The sequence below is a fragment of the Pygocentrus nattereri genome, chromosome 24 (genome assembly GCF_015220715.1).
Source record: "Pygocentrus nattereri isolate fPygNat1 chromosome 24, fPygNat1.pri, whole genome shotgun sequence".
Lineage (NCBI taxonomy): Eukaryota > Metazoa > Chordata > Actinopteri > Characiformes > Serrasalmidae > Pygocentrus > Pygocentrus nattereri.
Genome location: NC_051234.1, coordinates 11,146,781 through 11,164,888, shown reverse-complemented (window position 1 = coordinate 11,164,888; position 18,108 = coordinate 11,146,781). Strand labels below are relative to the sequence as shown.

At 39.7% G+C, this 18,108-nt stretch overlaps 1 protein-coding gene across 1 annotated transcript; it reads left to right on the top strand.

Moving 5' to 3' along the window:
* Positions 1 to 12,001: 12,001 nt before the first annotated feature.
* On the top strand, positions 12,002 to 17,431 carry pycard (PYD and CARD domain containing). Its single transcript, XM_017714441.2, has 4 exons — positions 12,002 to 12,331; positions 14,172 to 14,201; positions 16,364 to 16,396; positions 16,525 to 17,431. The coding sequence occupies exons 1-4, from the start codon at positions 12,067 to 12,069 to the stop codon at positions 16,785 to 16,787; spliced, it is 591 nt and encodes a 196-aa protein (XP_017569930.1). The 5' UTR covers positions 12,002 to 12,066; the 3' UTR covers positions 16,788 to 17,431.
* The last annotated feature ends 677 nt before the right edge of the window (positions 17,432 to 18,108 follow it).

Here is an 18,108-nt window from a genome sequence, read left to right as displayed (position 1 = left end):
GTCAGTAATATGTTAATGATATGTCCGTATAATGTCAGTTATATTCCAACAATATGTCAGTGATATTTTGTTAATGTGTCAGTAATATGTCAGTAATGTTAATAATATTCCAGCAACATGTCAGTGGTATGTCAGTAGTATGTTAGTGACGTGTCAGGAATATGTTAGTGATATATAGATTAAATGTCAGCAATCCAACAGCAATATGTCTGTGATATTTCAGTATGGTATCAATAATATCAGTAAAATGTCAGTAATATACCAGCAATATGCCAGTGATATGTGTGGATATATGGATATGTTTGTGATATGTCAGGGATATGTCAGTGGAATATCAGAGATAAGTCAGTTATATGTCAGTGATATATCGGTAATATGTCATATATATCTCAGCGATATGTCAATGATATGTTAGTGATATGTCAGTGATATGTCAGAGATATGTCTGTAATATTCTTGGAATATGTTAGTGATATGTTAGTGATATGTCAGGAATATGTCAGTGAAATATCAGAGATAAGTCAGTGATATGTCAGTGATATATCAGTAATATGTCAGAGATATCTCAGTGATATGTCAGTGATATGTTAGTGATATGTCAGAGATATGTCTGTAATATTCATGCAATATGGTAGTGATATGTCAGGGATGTACCAGCAATATGTCAGTGAGTATATCATATATCAGGGATATGTCCTGGATGTGTCAGTAACGTATCAACAATTTGTCAGTGATATGTTAGTGATGTATCAGGGATGTGTCAGTAATACACAAGCAATCAGGGATACGTCATTGATATGTCAGTGACATGTCAGTAAAATACCAGCACTATGTCAGTGAAATGTCAGTGATATATGAGCAATATGTCAGTGATATGTCAGGAATATGTACATGATATGTCAGGGATATGTCCAGGATATGTCAGAAATATACCAGCAATTTGTCAGTGATATGCTAGTGATGTATCAGGGATATGTCAGTAATATACCAGCAATATGTCAGTGAAATGTTAGTGATATATCAAGGCTATCTGAATAATAAACTGGCAATATGTCAGGGATATATCAATAATATGTCAGGGAAATCTCAGGGATATGTCAGTGATTTGTCAGTGACATGTCAGGGAAATCTCAGGGATTTGTCAGTGATTTGTCAGTGATATGTCAGGGAAACGTCAATGATATACCTGCAATATGTCAGGGAAATCTCAGTGAAATGTCAGGGATATATCGGTTATATGTTAGTAAATGTGCTGGTTGTTGTGACATCCCAAAAATAATGAATTCAAAATTTATTGAAGACCTAAAAATGTGCAGAAACACGGAAAAGTGTCATGTACCGACCAGCATGTGGACCCGTTATATACAATTTGATAACATTTATTGATCATGCAGTGCCCTTCATATAAAGTGTTTACTGTTTTGAATAAAGGGAAATTTTAGTTATTCTCTGTGATCAGTTTCTCTGTTAATGAAAAAGGTGTGCAGATTCTGTTTTAGAAATTCTACAATTGAACATTTAAAAACATCTTCAAATGGTTTGCATTTTAAAATTACGGCATTAAAGAAACATCAAAGTGAAGTATTTTACATCCTCTAGATGGATTTCAGAAGTTTGATTTTGAGGAAAATCCTACAGAATCACACAGATTCAAACAAGCTTATTTTTTATTGAATAAACCTTTTAGGATTTAATAGAAAATAGAAAAAAAAGAAGTTCAATAAATGAGTTAATATTACTTGCAAATATTTATATTGAATTTCAGACTTTAAAATGAACAGTTAAATTGAAATTTTTTCAGCAGTTAGTTTTCTAGACTGTGTTACAGTCTACTGTGAAGGTAAACGATAAAAAAGAACAAATGAATGGCAAGAAAAGAACCAGAATCAGGAAATAATATTGAATTGCATGTGTTATTATATCTGATTATATCTGTTTAACTCCCCAGCTGGACTGTTTATAGGCCTAGAAAGAAGCTACAGCACAATGTGAACATTTCATTTCTTATTGTAAAAGCTATCAACAATGTCAGAATAAGCACCACTATAAATGATGCAGAACTATGCCTACATTAAAGACTAGGTTGAGCTGAAGGAATGGCTGAGCTGAAGCAGTTCCATAAGGAAGAAAGGTCCAGTATTCCTCGTAAAACGTTCAGGTCTGGTCCCCAGCTCCCAGAAACACTTGCCTGAGGTTATTGCGACCAAAAGAGGGTTGAGCGGCTATTAAATCTGATAGTTCACTTACTTTTTCCACCAGCACTGTAACTGTTTAATTGGTGTGCACAATAAATACACAAAACATTATGACTGTTTGTGTGTCATTAGCTTTAGCAAGTTGTTTTTGTCAGTACTTGTGACTTGGATTAAGAGCAGATCATGTTTTATGACCATTTAATTCAGAAAACTAGATCATAAAGGTTTTTTCATCATCATCATCATTCCAAAGGGCAAGGCAAGTTTATTTATACAGCACCTTTCATACACTGCTGTCATTCAAAGAGCTTTATAAATGCAAAAAGACTGCTTTAAAAACAGTAAACAAGAATAGAAAAACATAATTAAAAACAACATTAAAACATAATAAAAACATGACTAAAACAATACATTTAAAAGAGAAAATCAATAAATTAAAAAGAAACACTAACACTGCTTAAACTGAGCTGAAAGCTGCTCTAAAAGGTGTCCAGTGTCAGTGCTCTTCGAATGCTCCTGTCCACTGGGTCCATTTAAGAGCAGTATAGTATCTAAACGCTGCTTCTCCATGTTTAGTCTTCACCTTCGTCAGGACTGACTGACCAGTTCCTATTGATCTGAGAGCTCTGCTTGGCTCATATTGCTACAGCAGTTCAGATAAATATGCTGCTCCTGACCATTAAAACGTTTATAGGTCAGCAACAGCTACTTAAAGCCTACTCAGAAACAGATTGATAGCCAGTGTAAGGGTTTCAGAATGGGGGTGGGGTGGGGGAGGTGTTCCTTCTTTTACTCCTAGTGAGACTCTGGCAGCTGCATTCTGAACCAGCTGAAGCTGTTTGATTGTCATTTTTGGGAGTCCAGTTGGGAGACCATTACAGTGATCGATCTAGATCTATCCTTCTAGAAATTAAGGTGTGGATGAATTTCTCCAGATCTGCTTTAGTCAGAACATCTCTGATCTTGTTGATGTTCTTAAAGTGATATAAAGCTGATTTAGTGACTGCTTTGACACGACTGATAAAACTAAGATCAAAGTCCACCAAGGTTCCGTATTAGTTTTTTAGATTTTAGGGCTCTTGAATCCAGGTAGGCAGCTAGTCTATGCCTCTCATTGCTAATCCCAAATAAAATAATTTCTGTTTTATCTTTACTCAACTGCAGAAAGTTTTGTTTCATCCAGTTAGTGATGAGTTCAAGGCACTTACAGAGTGAGTCAAGGGGAACATAGCTATTTGGGGAGAGGGCTGAGTGGATCGGAGTATCATCTGCATATAAGATTCCCATAGTTTTGTAGTATTAGACCAAGAGGCAGCATTGAACAAATTGAAATTGAACAAGAGTGGCCCAAGATTTGAACCCTGGGGGACATCACAGGTCACTGTCACTTTCTCAGAAAGATTCATTTCTATTTCCACAAAGTAGTGCCTTTCTTGCAGGTATGAACAAAACCATAGTTCCTGAGAGCCCAACGCAGTTCACAAGTCTGTCTATAGGGTCCTTGAAGCCAATTTTCTCAATACCTTTTCCAATTGTTTTTGTTAATGTCCCTCCAGACAGATGTATGTAAATGAGCTCTGCTCTAAAAGACCACCCTCATTCGGGGGTTGCAGCCCAAGCTAAAACACTCCTTATAACTTTAGTGTGAGTGAGCAAAGCTAAAGTCCTGTAGGCTGAATAATTGGATATATGTGAAAAATTGGCTTTTGCGACATCACAAAAACAAGGAAATCAAAACAGGCTGTTGTTTAGTTTCCATATATACAATCAATATAACACATGAATGCATGAATTATCTGATAACTGCAGAAAATCAGATGAACGCTCAAATAACTAGCTGTATGCTTAAAGGGTTCTGGAGAGCAGAGAATGTGTTCTATTTGGTTCTGAGTTTTTGGCAACAGAAGAACCCTTTCTGTTGCTATATGGAACCATATACAACACATTCTCCATCATCCTGAAGTACAGTTTCACCATGCAAAGAACCATTTGGAAGAACTCTTGGAGAACCCTTGCAAGAAGGGTTCTCCCCTTCAGTCAACTGCCTTAAAATGTCTCTTACACTATGAACGCGGCTGAGGCCCCTTCCTGTCCACTTTATTGGAAATCTTCGCCAGTCAGAAACCAAGGCCCGTCTGGATACTCTGAACTGCGCATGCGCGGCACACCTGGGCCGCCAGGAGGGGCTGGTTTCGTTTTCTTTGATCTCGGCGCTCCAAACTTTCTTCTTCTGCTTTCTGCTAGTTTCCTCTCGCTCGCGCTGCTGTGAACCATGTCCAGCTCCGCGAGAGACGTCCAGCTCGAGGGTCTGGACGATCTGACCGACGAGCAGTTTAAGAGGTTCACCGACAAGCTGATTGACTCTCGCCTGGAGCCGCGCGTGCGGCGAGCATTTATTATTCTGCATAACTGAACAACGAAGATGTAAACAAAGTCATTCAGAGTGGTTGAAACGACCCGTTCTACACTCTTGAAAAGGTGGTTCTTCAAGGGTTCTTTAGTAAAGGCAATAGTTCTGTTTAGCATTAGGAGTTCTATATAGAACCAATTCATGCTTAACTGGTTCTTTGTTGGATGAAATGGTTCTTCAGTGGTTTGGTGCTCTACAGAACCCTTTTCAAAAAGCTTCTAAACAGACCCATCTACAGCACATTCTCCATCAGTCTGAAGAGCCCTTTACTCATACAAAGAGTGTTTACGGTTCTATATAGAACCATTTTCTTTACTAAAGAGCCCTTGGAGAGCCATCTTTTTAAGGAGTGTAGGATAGCCGGAAGGTAGACTACTGACCAGGTCAATGGGGCCAGTGGCCAGGAACTTTTCACTGCCCGAAGTGACTGCAGAAGTGAAATTTAAGTCTTAAGTTGTAACAATTGTGGAGATTTGATAATAAATAAATAAATAACAGCTTTTTATTTCTGTAGAGTAATGCTCACTCCTAACAACATACATCGAGAAAAATCTTGAAATTATAGTACATTTTGTAATTAAACTTCATATCTGTACACTCTTAGAAAGAGAGGTACTAAACTGTCACTGGGGAGGTTCCCTCATGGCTCCATCTCAGTACCTTCAGTCAGGGAACATAATTGTACCATAACCTGTTCTAAGCTGTACTGACTCCACACACCCCGCCTCGTCTCCAGGCTTTTTATTTTACTGTTCTGTTTTAAAACATTCGGTTATGAAAAGGAACAAATAGGAACTTTTTGCCTGGAAAAACTTATTTAAGGTTCACAATCAGACCTTAAAACCACCTGTAGTACCTTTGAGGGAGCATTTACACTGTTTGTACCTTGATGAACTAAAAATGTACCTGGACTAAACATTTATTTCAGACAGTGTACGAGTGACTAAATAGTGAAATAAATATACAAATGTTATCTGTTCTCAGGACACTAGGCCCATACACTTTTCAGAGACTAGTGTTCTGTACATGACTGTATTAATAGATAATACTTTGGGTGAAAACCCAAAGACTTAACATTAACAGAGTTCCATTTTTCCTTCTGCTTTAAAGTTACTTTTTTCCCTGTTGTGGGACTAATAAAGGACTATCTTATCTTATATGATCTTTTCAGAGCTTGTTCTCACTGTATGTGTATGATATCAGCTTTAGATCCTGAGGAACATAAGCAACTGCCTCCTCAGCAGCAGCCTCCTAAGGAACCTGAGCAACTTTCTCCTAAGGAACCTGAGCAACTGCCTCCTCCTGGCTCACAGCCCAACACCAGCTCTCCTCTCGTACACTGCACCCCACAGTTCAAAGATAAAATCCTCAAAGAAAAGGGACAGGAGGCAAGTATCTCTCCAGAAAGGGCAGTTCCACCAGTTCTTCAGCATAACTGAGTGAGTGAGGTGTGAAAAGCGAGAGATTCAGAGTGGCTTGGTGTGAAATGGTTCAGATGTCTTTACAGTGGTGGTGATAGGAACCAGAGGTCACCATGACTACAACACAAATATAGACATTTTATTTACTATCCAAAACCACCAGTGAACCTACACAAGTCTTCTGAGTTTATAAGGAATGTTGATCATGGTAAATTTCTTTGGGGACTATTTTGCCTCACAGCACCCTGCATATTATATATCATTCCACCATGAATGGAGAATAAGGCCAAAATCTTCTCAAAACTATCATGTAACAGTGTCTCAGTCATCAGGCAGTGACTTCATAACCATTTCATGTACTAACTACATCTGTGAGGGAGCTTTTAGAGGTGGACGTCTGGTTCCGATCACCAGCACTGTGAACAACTTAATTTAACTTATCAAAGTTAAACACTTTATCTTAAACATTTAATTATGTAGAACAAAAAATGGAAAAATAAATATAAATAATTCTGAATGACAGCTGAAAGCTGAGCTTTACAAAGGTTTTTCACACTCAAATCCCATGCACAGAAAGAGAAATATCATCTGAAATGCTCTGTACGGAACCAAGCGTGGCTCCTGGCATCTACAAATCCTCATTCCATTGAAGTGCAACATAGATTGAGGACATTGAACACAAACCAATTCCAATATGTCAGTTGTGGTTTCTATGCACAGCACGGACACTAATAACCAATGAATTTGTATGTGTAGCTTGTCAGATTTAGCCTGTTCTAGATATGGGAGTAAGGAAGCGTTTGGCTTTGCTGATCGACAACGTGGAGTTTGACTGTGAAAATATGAGGAGGGGAGGAGCTCAGAGAGACGAGGAGAACATGAAGAATCTGCTGAGAGGTCTGGGCTACAACGTCGTAAAACACACCAACCTCTCCGGACAGGTTTGTCAAGAAAACAAACTTCATCTTTATGAGACCTTGTTGAATATGTAGACTCTATGTTCTCTGAGATGTTCTGGACTGTGCAATAAGTTTAAAACTCCAGGACAATCTGTGTGGAGACTTTTGTTGTTTCGCTTCTCTGGCTTTTCTGCTTAGATGCTAATTCACTGAACATCCAACCTAGTCTAAAAAGACAAAACTGGGTTCTGGGGACAATCATGAGAAAGTTTGGGCTAAATGTTGGAGAGAACCCAGACACATTAGGGAAGGAACCAACAAAATGTAAAATCTTCTAAACCAATCCAATGGCTCAAGAAGGTGCAGCTCACAGTAGAGGGCACTGGTGCATTCGCCAAACAAATAGCAAACCTGTTGTTGGCACATAGATGTGATGTAAGTTAGCAGTTCGTGTTGTGTATACACAACACAAAAGCCACTCTGTTTTTTAGGCAACAGACAAATGGACAAGAAGCTCGCTGGGACTTTTCAGTCCTTTCTTTCTTTCTATCTTGTTCAGTTCAGTCAAGCTCCTGCATTCGACATTCAGCCATACCCCCTTCTCCACAGTGACCTATTTCATATAAAATGATGTCGAGTTCATTAAGAGTCAGGTCAGAATCAGAGTCAGAATCAAGCTTTATTGGCCAGGTATGCTACACATACAAGAAATTTGGTTTTGGTTACAGGAGCTCACAGTGCACAGTACCAGACAGATATTCAAATGTAAAGAATAAGATAAAATAAATGTAAAGTATAACAACATAAAATAAAATAAAATAAAATAAAATAAAATTAAATAAAACATGCATTCCTACCACCACTCACTCAGACACACAGACACACACACACAGTCATATACCTGTAAATCTGAACAAAACAATGTGCAAAGTATGGGTCTAAAGTTAAAGTGCTGAGTGCAGCAGCAGTTAAAGGGTGTATAGTGGCAGAGAAAGGGGTCAGATTCAGACAAGTTCCAAGTGAAGCAATAGACGTCTAATATATGTGCCTTTTTTTGGGAACGACGAGATGCCCGTGTACCCTCAGTGCCAGGGGATGTGCTCTCTCTGGCTTGCTGGCGTTGATACCCAGATAACTCAGGCTGCATCGAAATAGCTGGAGTTTCGTCCCAACGGAACAACCACATACCAGAGTCTTGCTTTCTCGCTGCATCCTTTGGCGGCTGGTCTTTCTGTAACATTTGGGAGCAATGAGGAGGCGGACGCATATGAGGACATAAGCGAGATTTATTCAGGGCAAATCCAGATTTGGGGTCAGAACAGTCCAGGGTCAAGGAGCCAACAAGGAGAGATCGGGGTACAGACATAATAAACAGAAACACAGAACTACACATCAAACAAAGACCAGCATGGGACTAGGGAAAACACAGGGCTCAAATACAACATGGATAACGATGGTTAACATGACACAGGTAGAAAACAGGTAGTTACAATCAGGGGCAGAGTCAAGAAACAAGGGGGCAAGACAGGGAGGAATCAAAACAAAGAAAGCACATGGACAATTAAACAAAAGCACATGGCACCATGAAACCAAAACAAAAGCACTGAATCCAAAACAAAAACACATGGATGACTGGGAGGGGCCAATCATGGCAGTTGTATGACTAATGATGTACACAGCATATTGTGAACTGGTTTTACACTGTGTAATTATGCTGTTGTACTGCATGTCTCTCAGATATAATGTGACAGCAGATGATGTCAAGCAGAACCCTTTGGGTGCTTCTGTTCATGGATCTGTAAAGAACCATTGTCTTTACTAGAGAACCCTTGAAGAACCATTTTTTTGTTTGTTTTTTGGGTTTTTTTTAGTGAAGTGCAAAGAGCAACCTCCAAATCAGCCATTAGGGGTGTACTTTGTGTACTTCTGGTGCCGATAAATGGTGAGGGTTGCGTCAGGAAGGGCATCCGGCGTAAAACTTGTGCCAAAACTATCATGCGGATCACAAATATGATTGCCATACCGGATCAGTTGATGCCCGGGTTAACAACGACCGCCTCCGTTGCTGTTGACCAGCAGGGTGCCGGTGGAAATTGGACTACTGTAGGTCGAAGACCATCAAAGAGGAGAGGAGGAAGGCGGGTTAGAAGGCAGCGAGAGAGAAGGGAAGGCAGGAGTGTGGAGATTAGAGTAGGGACTCTGAACATAGGGACAATCACTGGTAAAGGCAGAGAGCTTGCAGACATGATGGAGAGAAGGAAGGTAGATATTCTGTGTGTTCAGGAGACCAGATGGAAAGGAAGCAAGGCCAGGAACATTGGAGGTGGATTCAAACTGTTCTATCATGGTGTAGAGAGGAAGAGAAATGGAGTAGGGATAATCCTAAAGGAACAGCTTGGGAAAAGTGTTCTGGATGTAAAGAGAGTGTCAGAGAGGATCATGAGCCTGAAGTTGTAGGTTGATGGTGTGATTTTGATTGTGGTCAGTTCATATGCACCACAGGTTGGTTGTCAGTTAGAGGAGAAAGAGGAATTTTGGAGTAAGATGGATGAAGTGGTAGATGGTGAAGGAGGAGAGATTGGTGATTGGTGCAGACTTCAATGGACATGTTGGTGAAGGGAACAGAGGGGATGAAGAGGTCCTGGAAATGTATGGTGTGAAAGACAGAAATGCGGAAGGTCAGATGGTCAGATTTTGCAAAGAGAATGGAAATGGCTGTGGTGAACACATATTTTCAGAAGAGGGAAGAACACAGGGTGACATACAAGAGTGGAGGGAGGTGCACACAGGTGGATTATATGCTTAGCAGGAGATTGGAGATTGTAAAGTGGTGCCAGGGGAAAGTGTAGCAAGGCAGCATAGGGTGGTTGTCTGTAGAATGAAATTAGAAACAAAGAAGAGGAAGAGAGTGAAGACAGAGCCAAAGATTAGATGGTGGAAGCTGAAGGAGGAGGATGGTTGCAGGCAGTTCAGGGAAAAATTGCAACAGGCCCTTGGGGGCAGTGAGGAGCTACCTGAGGACTGGGAAACTACAGCTAAGGTGGTGAGAGAAACGCAAGAATGTGTTGGGTGTTTCGTCTGGTCAGAGGAAAGAAGACATGGAAAAGTGGTGGTGGAATGAGGAAGTCCAGGAGAGTATTCAGAAGAAGAAGGCAGCTAAGAAAAAGTGGGATAACCAGAGAGATGAAGGAAGTAGGCAGGAGTACTGTGAGGCTAGTCGCATAGCAAAAAGAATGGTGGGAAAGGCAAAGGCTCAGGCCTATGATGAGCTGTATGAGAGGCTGGACAGTAAAGAAGGAGTAAAGGACTTGTATCGTTTGGCTAAACAGAAAGATAGAGCTGGAAAGGATGTACAGCAGGTTAGGCTGATAAAGGATAGAGAGGGAAATGTACTAGTGAGTGTACTAGTGAGAGTGTTGAGTAGATGGAAGGAGTACTTTGAAGAACTAATGAATGAGGAAAACGAGAGAGGGAGGAGGACAACGGGGGGTGAGATAGTGGATCAGGAAGTGCAGAGAATTAATAAGTTGGAAGTGAGGGCAGCTTAAAAAGGATTAAGAATGGAAAGGCAGTTGGTCCAGATGACATACCTGTGGAGGTATGGAGATGTTTAGGAGAGAAGGCAGTGGACTTTTTAACCAGGTTGTTTAACAAAATCCTGGAGAGTGAGAGGATGCCTGATGAGTGGAGAAGCAGTGTACTGGTCCCCATTTTTAAGAACAAGGGTGATGTGCAGAGCTGCAGTAACTACAGAGGTATAAAGTTGATGAGCCACACCATGAAGGTATGGGAAAGAGTTGTTGAAGCAAGGCTAAGACGAGAGGTCCAGATCAGTGAGCAGCAGTTTGGTTTCATGCCCAGAAAGAGTACCACAGATGCAATTTTTGCGTTGAGAGTGTTGGTAGAGAAGTACAGAGAAGGTCAGGAGGAGCTACATTGTGTCTTTGTGGATCTAGAGAAGGCATATGATAGGGTGCCAAGAGAGGAACTGTGGTACTGTATGAGGAAGTCAGGTGTAGCTGAAAAGTATGTTAGGGTGGTGCAGGACATGTATGAGGATAGTGAGACAGTGGTGAGGTGTGCAGTTGGAGTGACAAATGGTTTCAAGGTGAAGGTAGGGTTACATCAGGGATCAGCTTTGAGCCCCTTCCTGTTTGAAATGGTGATGGACAGGTTGACAGATGAGGTCAGGCAGGAGGCTCCATGGACCATGATGTTTGCAGATGACATTGTAATCTGTGGTGAGAGTAGAGAGCAGGTGGAAGAGAATCTGGAGAGGTGGAGGTTTGCACTGGAGAGGAGAGGAATGAAGGTCAGTAGAGATAAGACGGAATACATGTGTGTGAATGAGAGGGAGGCAGGTGGAAAGGTGAAGATGCAAGGAGTAGAGGTCATAAAGGTGGATGAATTCAAATATCTTGGGTCAACCATCCAGAGCAATGGACAGTGCAAAAAAGAGGTGAGGAAGAGGGTGCAGGCAGGATGGAGTGGGTGGAGACGGATGTCAGGGCTGATGTGTGACAGAAGGATAGCAGCAAGAGTGAAAGGGAAGGTTTACAAGACAGTAGTGAGTCCTGCTATGATGTATGGTTTGGAGACTGTGGCTCTGTCTAAAAGACAGGAGGCTGAGCTGGAGGTGGCGGAGATGAAGATGCTGAGATTTTCGTTGGAAGTGACAAGGATGGACAAGATTAGACATGAGCAGATCAGAGGGACAGTGAAGGTAGAGCAGTTTGGAGATAAAGCCAGAGAGGCCAGGTTGAGATGGTTTGGACATGTGTTGAGGAGGAATAGTGGATATATTGGGCAAGGAATGTTGGAGATGGAGCTGCCAGGTAGAAGGAGAAGAGGTAGACCTCAGAGAAGGTTTATGGATGTAGTGAAGGTGGACATGGAGATGGTTGGTGTGAAAGTAGAGGAGGCAATGGATGGGGCAAGATGGAGGCAGATGATCTGCTGTGGCGACCCCTAAAGGGAGGAGCCGAAAGAAGAAGATAGAGCAACCTCCAAACTCATGAATATTTATGAGGAGAAGGTTGGCAGGCTGTTTTTTTCTAACTTCCTGAAAAACGCGTCACGTCCTGAGACATTTTTTCGACTCTCCGTCGCCGCTGGTGTGGAAGCGCGCGCTGCTGTGAACCATGTCCAAATCCGCGAGGGACGTCCTGCTCGACGGTCTAGAAGATCTGACCGAGGAGCAGTTTAAGAGGTTCACCGACAAGCTGATTGACTCTCGCCAGGAGCCGCGCGTGCGGCGGGGCGCTGTGGACAAGAAGGACCGCTTAGATGTCGCGCGCATTATGATAGACACCTACACGGAAAAGCGCGCGCTGGTGGTCGCAGTGGATCTGCTGAAGTCGATTAAACTCAACCAGGTAGCGGAGGATCTAGAAAAGGATGCAGCAGGTGAGGGGGGTGGGGGGTGGGGCTTTATTTATTCACATTTATTCACCTGAGAGAGTGAGAGGGAGTGAGCACCTCAGTCAGACCTAACTAACACCTTTTAGTTTCACTTTCACTGTAATGTCGGACATCTTCATGGAATCAGTGTTAATAACAATAATAACGATAATAATATTATTAAATAAAAGTGGTGATAAATGAGTAAAATGACGCTGATTTCCTACTCCTGCGTTATTTCACTGTATTATTACAAACAGTGAGTGGGAAGTTTATAATAAGTAAGAGATGTGACCAGAATAATGATCTGAGCTGTAGAAGATTCTAAAATCAATACAGGTTATTATAATAAATGTATATTCATAATGATGATCAGATAGCTTGACTGTAGTTTTTATAAACAGAAAAAAATGGATGCGAAAACTAATCATAGGAAAAGTGATTCAAATTTTATGTGGTGGTAGTATATATATGTATATATATATATATATATATATATATATATATATATGGCTGCTGGAGGAAAACCTCCATTTTTGTCATTTTTCATTTTTTTTTTTTTCAATTTGAAAGTCCCTGTTGCTCTTTACATTGTCCGTACATTTCATGATGAATGGACATAAATAAACGGCCCAAAATTACTTGGAAACATATCTGGTTCCATTGACTTCTATTAAAAGTAAAGTAGGTTTTTAACTTCTCCTGTAAAGTTACCGTTTTGGAGATACAAAGTTTTCTTCCAACAGTTTTCTTCCGACATATACCTTACACATACTTAAAATTATTGAGTTATGTGAACTTCAAATATTAACCAAAGATTCTTGTTCTATTAACCCTTGTGTGGTGTTGATGTGTTTGTTATTATGTAAAAATGTCATGTGTTTAAAATGTCACACATGTCTAACGTAAGGTTCTCCTTTAGCAGCTGTAGCCAGTCAGCAGCCTGTCCATGTCGTCCACCCTCACACATACACCCACACACACACACACATACACAAACACATACACACACAGACACACACACTAACAGCAGGCCATGTAGGAGGAGAACAGAATGAAGGACACAGCACCACCACACTTTTACTCCCCGCAGGTTCAGCCCCCACATGTGTAATATAAATGTGTTGGGCAGGGGGGTTACAGTGTGAAGAAAATAAGGTTATTTTATATAAAAAAAACATCACATAAAATGAGCAAAAAGCAAGAATCTGAGGCTGAAATAATAATAAATCACAATGTTTTTATTTTGGTAAACATTGAAACCAGGTCACACAGACCCCAACATCACACAAGGGTTTAGTTAAAAAATTAGGCGGCTCTGTAACTAATGTTTTTAAGTTAAAACCCCACTTTTCTAAGTATGAATAAGCTAACAAATCCTCAGAGAACACATTTAAACTGAAAACTGTGGTGCAGTATTTCTGTTTATTTGCTGAGTTTGCCAGAAGTTTTGATTTTATGTTTATTTTTTGTTTCCAATACAGTTTGACCTGTGGCCCAAATGTTTGCAATCAACTGTATACAGTCTTTGGTTAATCCTTTGCAAAAATATGAATAAATATGACTCCACATAATCATTTAATGTATAACCAACAAAAAATACTCAGCAAGTGACCAGTTCTATCCACTTTTTCATGTTTTATACATGTTTTTAGACTAATGAATGAAATTTGGGTTTAGATTTTATAAATAGAAAATACACATATTTGAAAAGTAGAAATGGTTTAAATTAGATGAATTTCGAGTTGATTTAATACCTCTTACGTTAAGATTAGTCTGCAGTATCACAGTGGAAAGTAAGGAAATAAGTCACATGATCTGTTATGTTTCCTCTTTCTTTTTTCAGCGATTGGACTCCAGCTGACCCCTAAAGCAGGTGGGCAAACCCAGAAGCAGACAGAAGGAGACAAACTAAAACAACACACAGCTGAGTTATAGTTTTAATTTAATTTTTAATATAGCTTTTATATATATATGAATATATATATTTATAACTGACTATTGAAAAAGCTTAGGTTTTTTTTGTTTAAACAGATAATAATAATAATATCTGTTCAATAATGAGAACCATCTTTAGCTTATTTGTAATACTCAATGCAATAATACAGTCAGACATTTGCTTGAATCAGTCAATCTGGCCTTTTTTCAACTTTGCTGCAGATATTCTAGCATGGAGCTCAGTTGTTTGGCTAATTTGTAGCTAGCTACAATAAATTTAATACACAGCTAACGTGATATGCCTAACACAGCCTAACATTTGACTATGAATGCCAGCAAATATCATAAACTAGGTTACATCTCAGTGACCCTCTAGAAAGGCAGTGGAAACAAACAACTGAGCTGGCAAGCTAATGCTAATCCTGGCACAAATGTCACATGACAGCCAAAAAATAAAGTTAATAGCAACACAGTTCTCAATGGAAAAAAACAGCTATGCCTAGTCGTACCCAATTGTCCACCTATCCCTACCTTTAGATCAGTGCTGCAGCTACAAGGCTTGCATTGCCAACAAACTCTACAGTCACCCAAATCTTTAGTGTAAAAACACCCCAACAACTTCTGTCGACCTGCTTAAACCATGCCCAGGTGGTGCAGATTTGTAGATGTCGTTTAGGACACAAAATGACTTTTTCCAGTTTTTCCGTTTTCCAGAGGAGCTTTCAGTGGAAAACTAGGCTGAAATAATTTATGAAATAATGTCAGCTGGCTAACATTTATACACAGCTAACATTAATGTCTACTGAACATTCAGTGGTGACCTTCTAGTATGTCAGTGGAAACGTTAGGCTGTGACACTAATTCTGTCACAAATGCTACCAGGTAAATATAGTTATTATTACATTTTTTAATTAAAAAAAGAAATTAGTTTCACTGAAATGATTAGTTTAGGGAAAAAATGCAAATGAGCCTGGCTTTTGCGTCTGAAAAAGCACCCCAGCGACTTTTGGAGTGCAAAATGTAATATACATTAGCGTGGTAGCACTTTTAAACGTTGTTTCAGTAGATTTGCGAATGTTTAAGTTGGCGGTAACAATAATACTGTTATTACCTATAATACTGTTTTGTAGTTAATATGTAACTAATCTGGAGTCCTGCATCATGAGAATCATTGAGTAGTGCTGCATTAACATTTAAGTTACTATTAAGTACCAAGGATTAGTAGTTCATTACTCAGGTAATATTAGTAGTTCACAGTTAACTAAACAATAACATCTGAGTCTTATATTTCTCATAGAGAGCTGCTTAGCAACTGTGCTTTCCTAGAATAACTACTTGTTAATTGCCAATCAATTCAACAGTAATTGCTTAATTGTAAAATGTGTATGTCAGTACTTTAAGAAGTGATGGAATAAACTACATCAGACTCAGCTATTGAGAGATTACTATTGAATCACTAATTTCTGAGCAGTTATTCCAAGACACCATGGTTACTGAGTAGTTTTCTAGGAGAAATGTAAGATAAACTATTAAACTACCAATACAGTGACATTGGCGCAGAGAGAGCGGTCCAAAAAATGACGAGAGATTTGGTTACTGGACCGATTTTTGCAGGTGGCAACTCCAGCATCCGTGGTTTCCAAAAAGAGTTTCAAACTTTGATTCATCTCACCACAGAACAGTTTTCCATTTTAAATGAACTTTGGCCCAGAGAAGACGGCAGCATTTTTGGATCATGTTGACATTTGGTTTCTTCTTTGCATGATACAGCTTTAACTGGCCGTAGTAGTTAATAGTAGTTACAGAAGTGTTCATGCAGCACTGCTTGTTCATCCCTGCTTAGTTCCTCAAGAGTTTCATATTAACTACAAAACAGTATAATAAAGCTTTACCAAGATTGTTTACTGTATGCTAGATGAAAATGCATAAAATCTTATATAGGATCGATTGTGTCTAACCAATCAGTGAGTGAGTAACAATGTCTCAATGTTTTTTTTTCTTTTCTTTTCTTTCTGTAATACTGTTTGTTCTGTGAATCTGCTTTGTGACTACACCTGTTTTAGAAAGTGCTATATGAATAAACTTTGCTTGCTTCTGCAGATGAAACAACCAATGCAGAGGCTCCATTCAGTGGTAAATAGATGTTTTTCATTTCAGAGGATTTTCTAATGGAAAATTGGACTAAAATAACATCAACTATAAAGTAAAAAAGTAATGGCAAATTAACATGTTTTCAATGTTCTGGTCACCACTTGTTTCAGAAGCCAAATTCATTGATGCGAAGTCTGCAGATCTGGTCAGCAGAGCCACTGGGGTGGAATCCATCTTGGATGTTCTCCTGAGCAGGAAGGTCATCAACAACAACCAATACAGTGACATCAGCGCAGAGAAAACGCCCCAGAGGATGATGAGCGCTTTGATTCGTGGACCAATTTTTGCTGGTGGCAACCCAGCGAAAAGCGTCCTCTATAAAGTTCTGATGGATCAGCAGTCCTACATGATGAAGGACCTGGGCGCTCACTAAAGAACTTAGCAGCCACACTTTTCTAAAGAATTACTGGAGCTGGATTAGCATGTGTCTGACTGCATTTCTTGGTTTTAAAACCACGTGTGATCTAACTTGGCTTTTTGTGGTGATTAATTCACTGCAGAAAGGCTGGAATGCTAAGTGGTGGAACACGGACACTTTTTAAAATTAACATTTTATACCTACATTTTTCAAAGTCCTTGTTAAATAGAAGAGCAGTTGGGTTGTTTACAGATTTCTAACATATCCAACATCTCCTCAGGTAAAAGTAATCCAGCTCCAGTAAGTCCTACATCAACATTCATAGGATATTGGAACTGGTCAGTACACTCACTAATAAAGATCTTTCTGTGTTTCACATTCTTATATAGATTTATTAATCAGTCATGTTGTTGATGAAGCTCTGAATCACTTAAGATCATTCAGAACATTTGCAGCAAAAGAGTCATTCACTGCTGCTCTGCAAAACCATGCAGTATATTCAACACATCTAATATTTCTATTAAAATTGTGAAGATGTCATAGGATTACAGTGCCTGTCTGCTCTGTTCCTGCTTACTTAAAGCGATTTTATCAAATGAAACTATCCTCGTTGCCAGATGTAAGAAAGAAATAAACTGGGCTGTGAGCGCGGCGTTTAATATGTTTTAATGTTTGCAGTTCCTTCACCAAATTATAGTTCCTTACCAAGCAGCTTGTTGCTACGTCAGAGTAACGAACTCCGCCCGCTCGCTGCACAGCCGGCAGTTCGTTCTTCAGCTCCTTACACTAAATTCCCAAACTGTCATCACCACTGAGCATCTTTTCAGTCGGCAGCTGTGACAGAAAAACAGCTAAACAACCTGGAATCAGCCAGAAATGAAGAGTGATCAAGATTCTAAATGATTATGACTCAGTTAGTTAATCCTACCATCACATAGCCTATTTTATAATGTGGTTATGCTGCATTATTACATTATAAGCAGCACTGTAGACTCAGCACACATACACCCACCTGTCTGCTGGCTGAATTAGCCAATCACAGCAACATATGCTAATTATTAAAAGCAGCATAGTCATACTTTCATAACTGATTGGTAGCTACCACGATGGCAGATTTTCACCATGAAGAATCAGTGCTTTATTAACGATGATTGTCTCACTTCTACTAACTGGGGTATACAGAAGGCAGCCATGCTTCATTCTAGGGTGGTACTGGTCCCCTGGTCACCGTTTGGCTATGCCCCAGTAGAGTCCAATAGAGGAGACCTACCTGCTTTCTTTGTTTTTTTTTGTTTGTTTTGTTTTTGCAGATAGAACAAATGTCAGATATACAAAC

What these genes read in the sequence shown, in the direction of transcription:
- pycard (XM_017714441.2), top strand. Translation starts at nt 12,067, where the DNA reads ATGTCCAAATCCGCGAGGGACGTCCTGCTCGACGGTCTAGAAGATCTG. An exon ending in TCTAGAAAAGGATGCAGCAG is followed by an intron (nt 12,332 to 14,171) that starts GTGAGGGGGGTG and finishes TTCTTTTTTCAG; the next exon opens with CGATTGGACTCCAGCTGACC. An exon ending in TGCAGAGGCTCCATTCAGTG is followed by an intron (nt 16,397 to 16,524) that starts GTAAATAGATGT and finishes CACTTGTTTCAG; the next exon opens with AAGCCAAATTCATTGATGCG.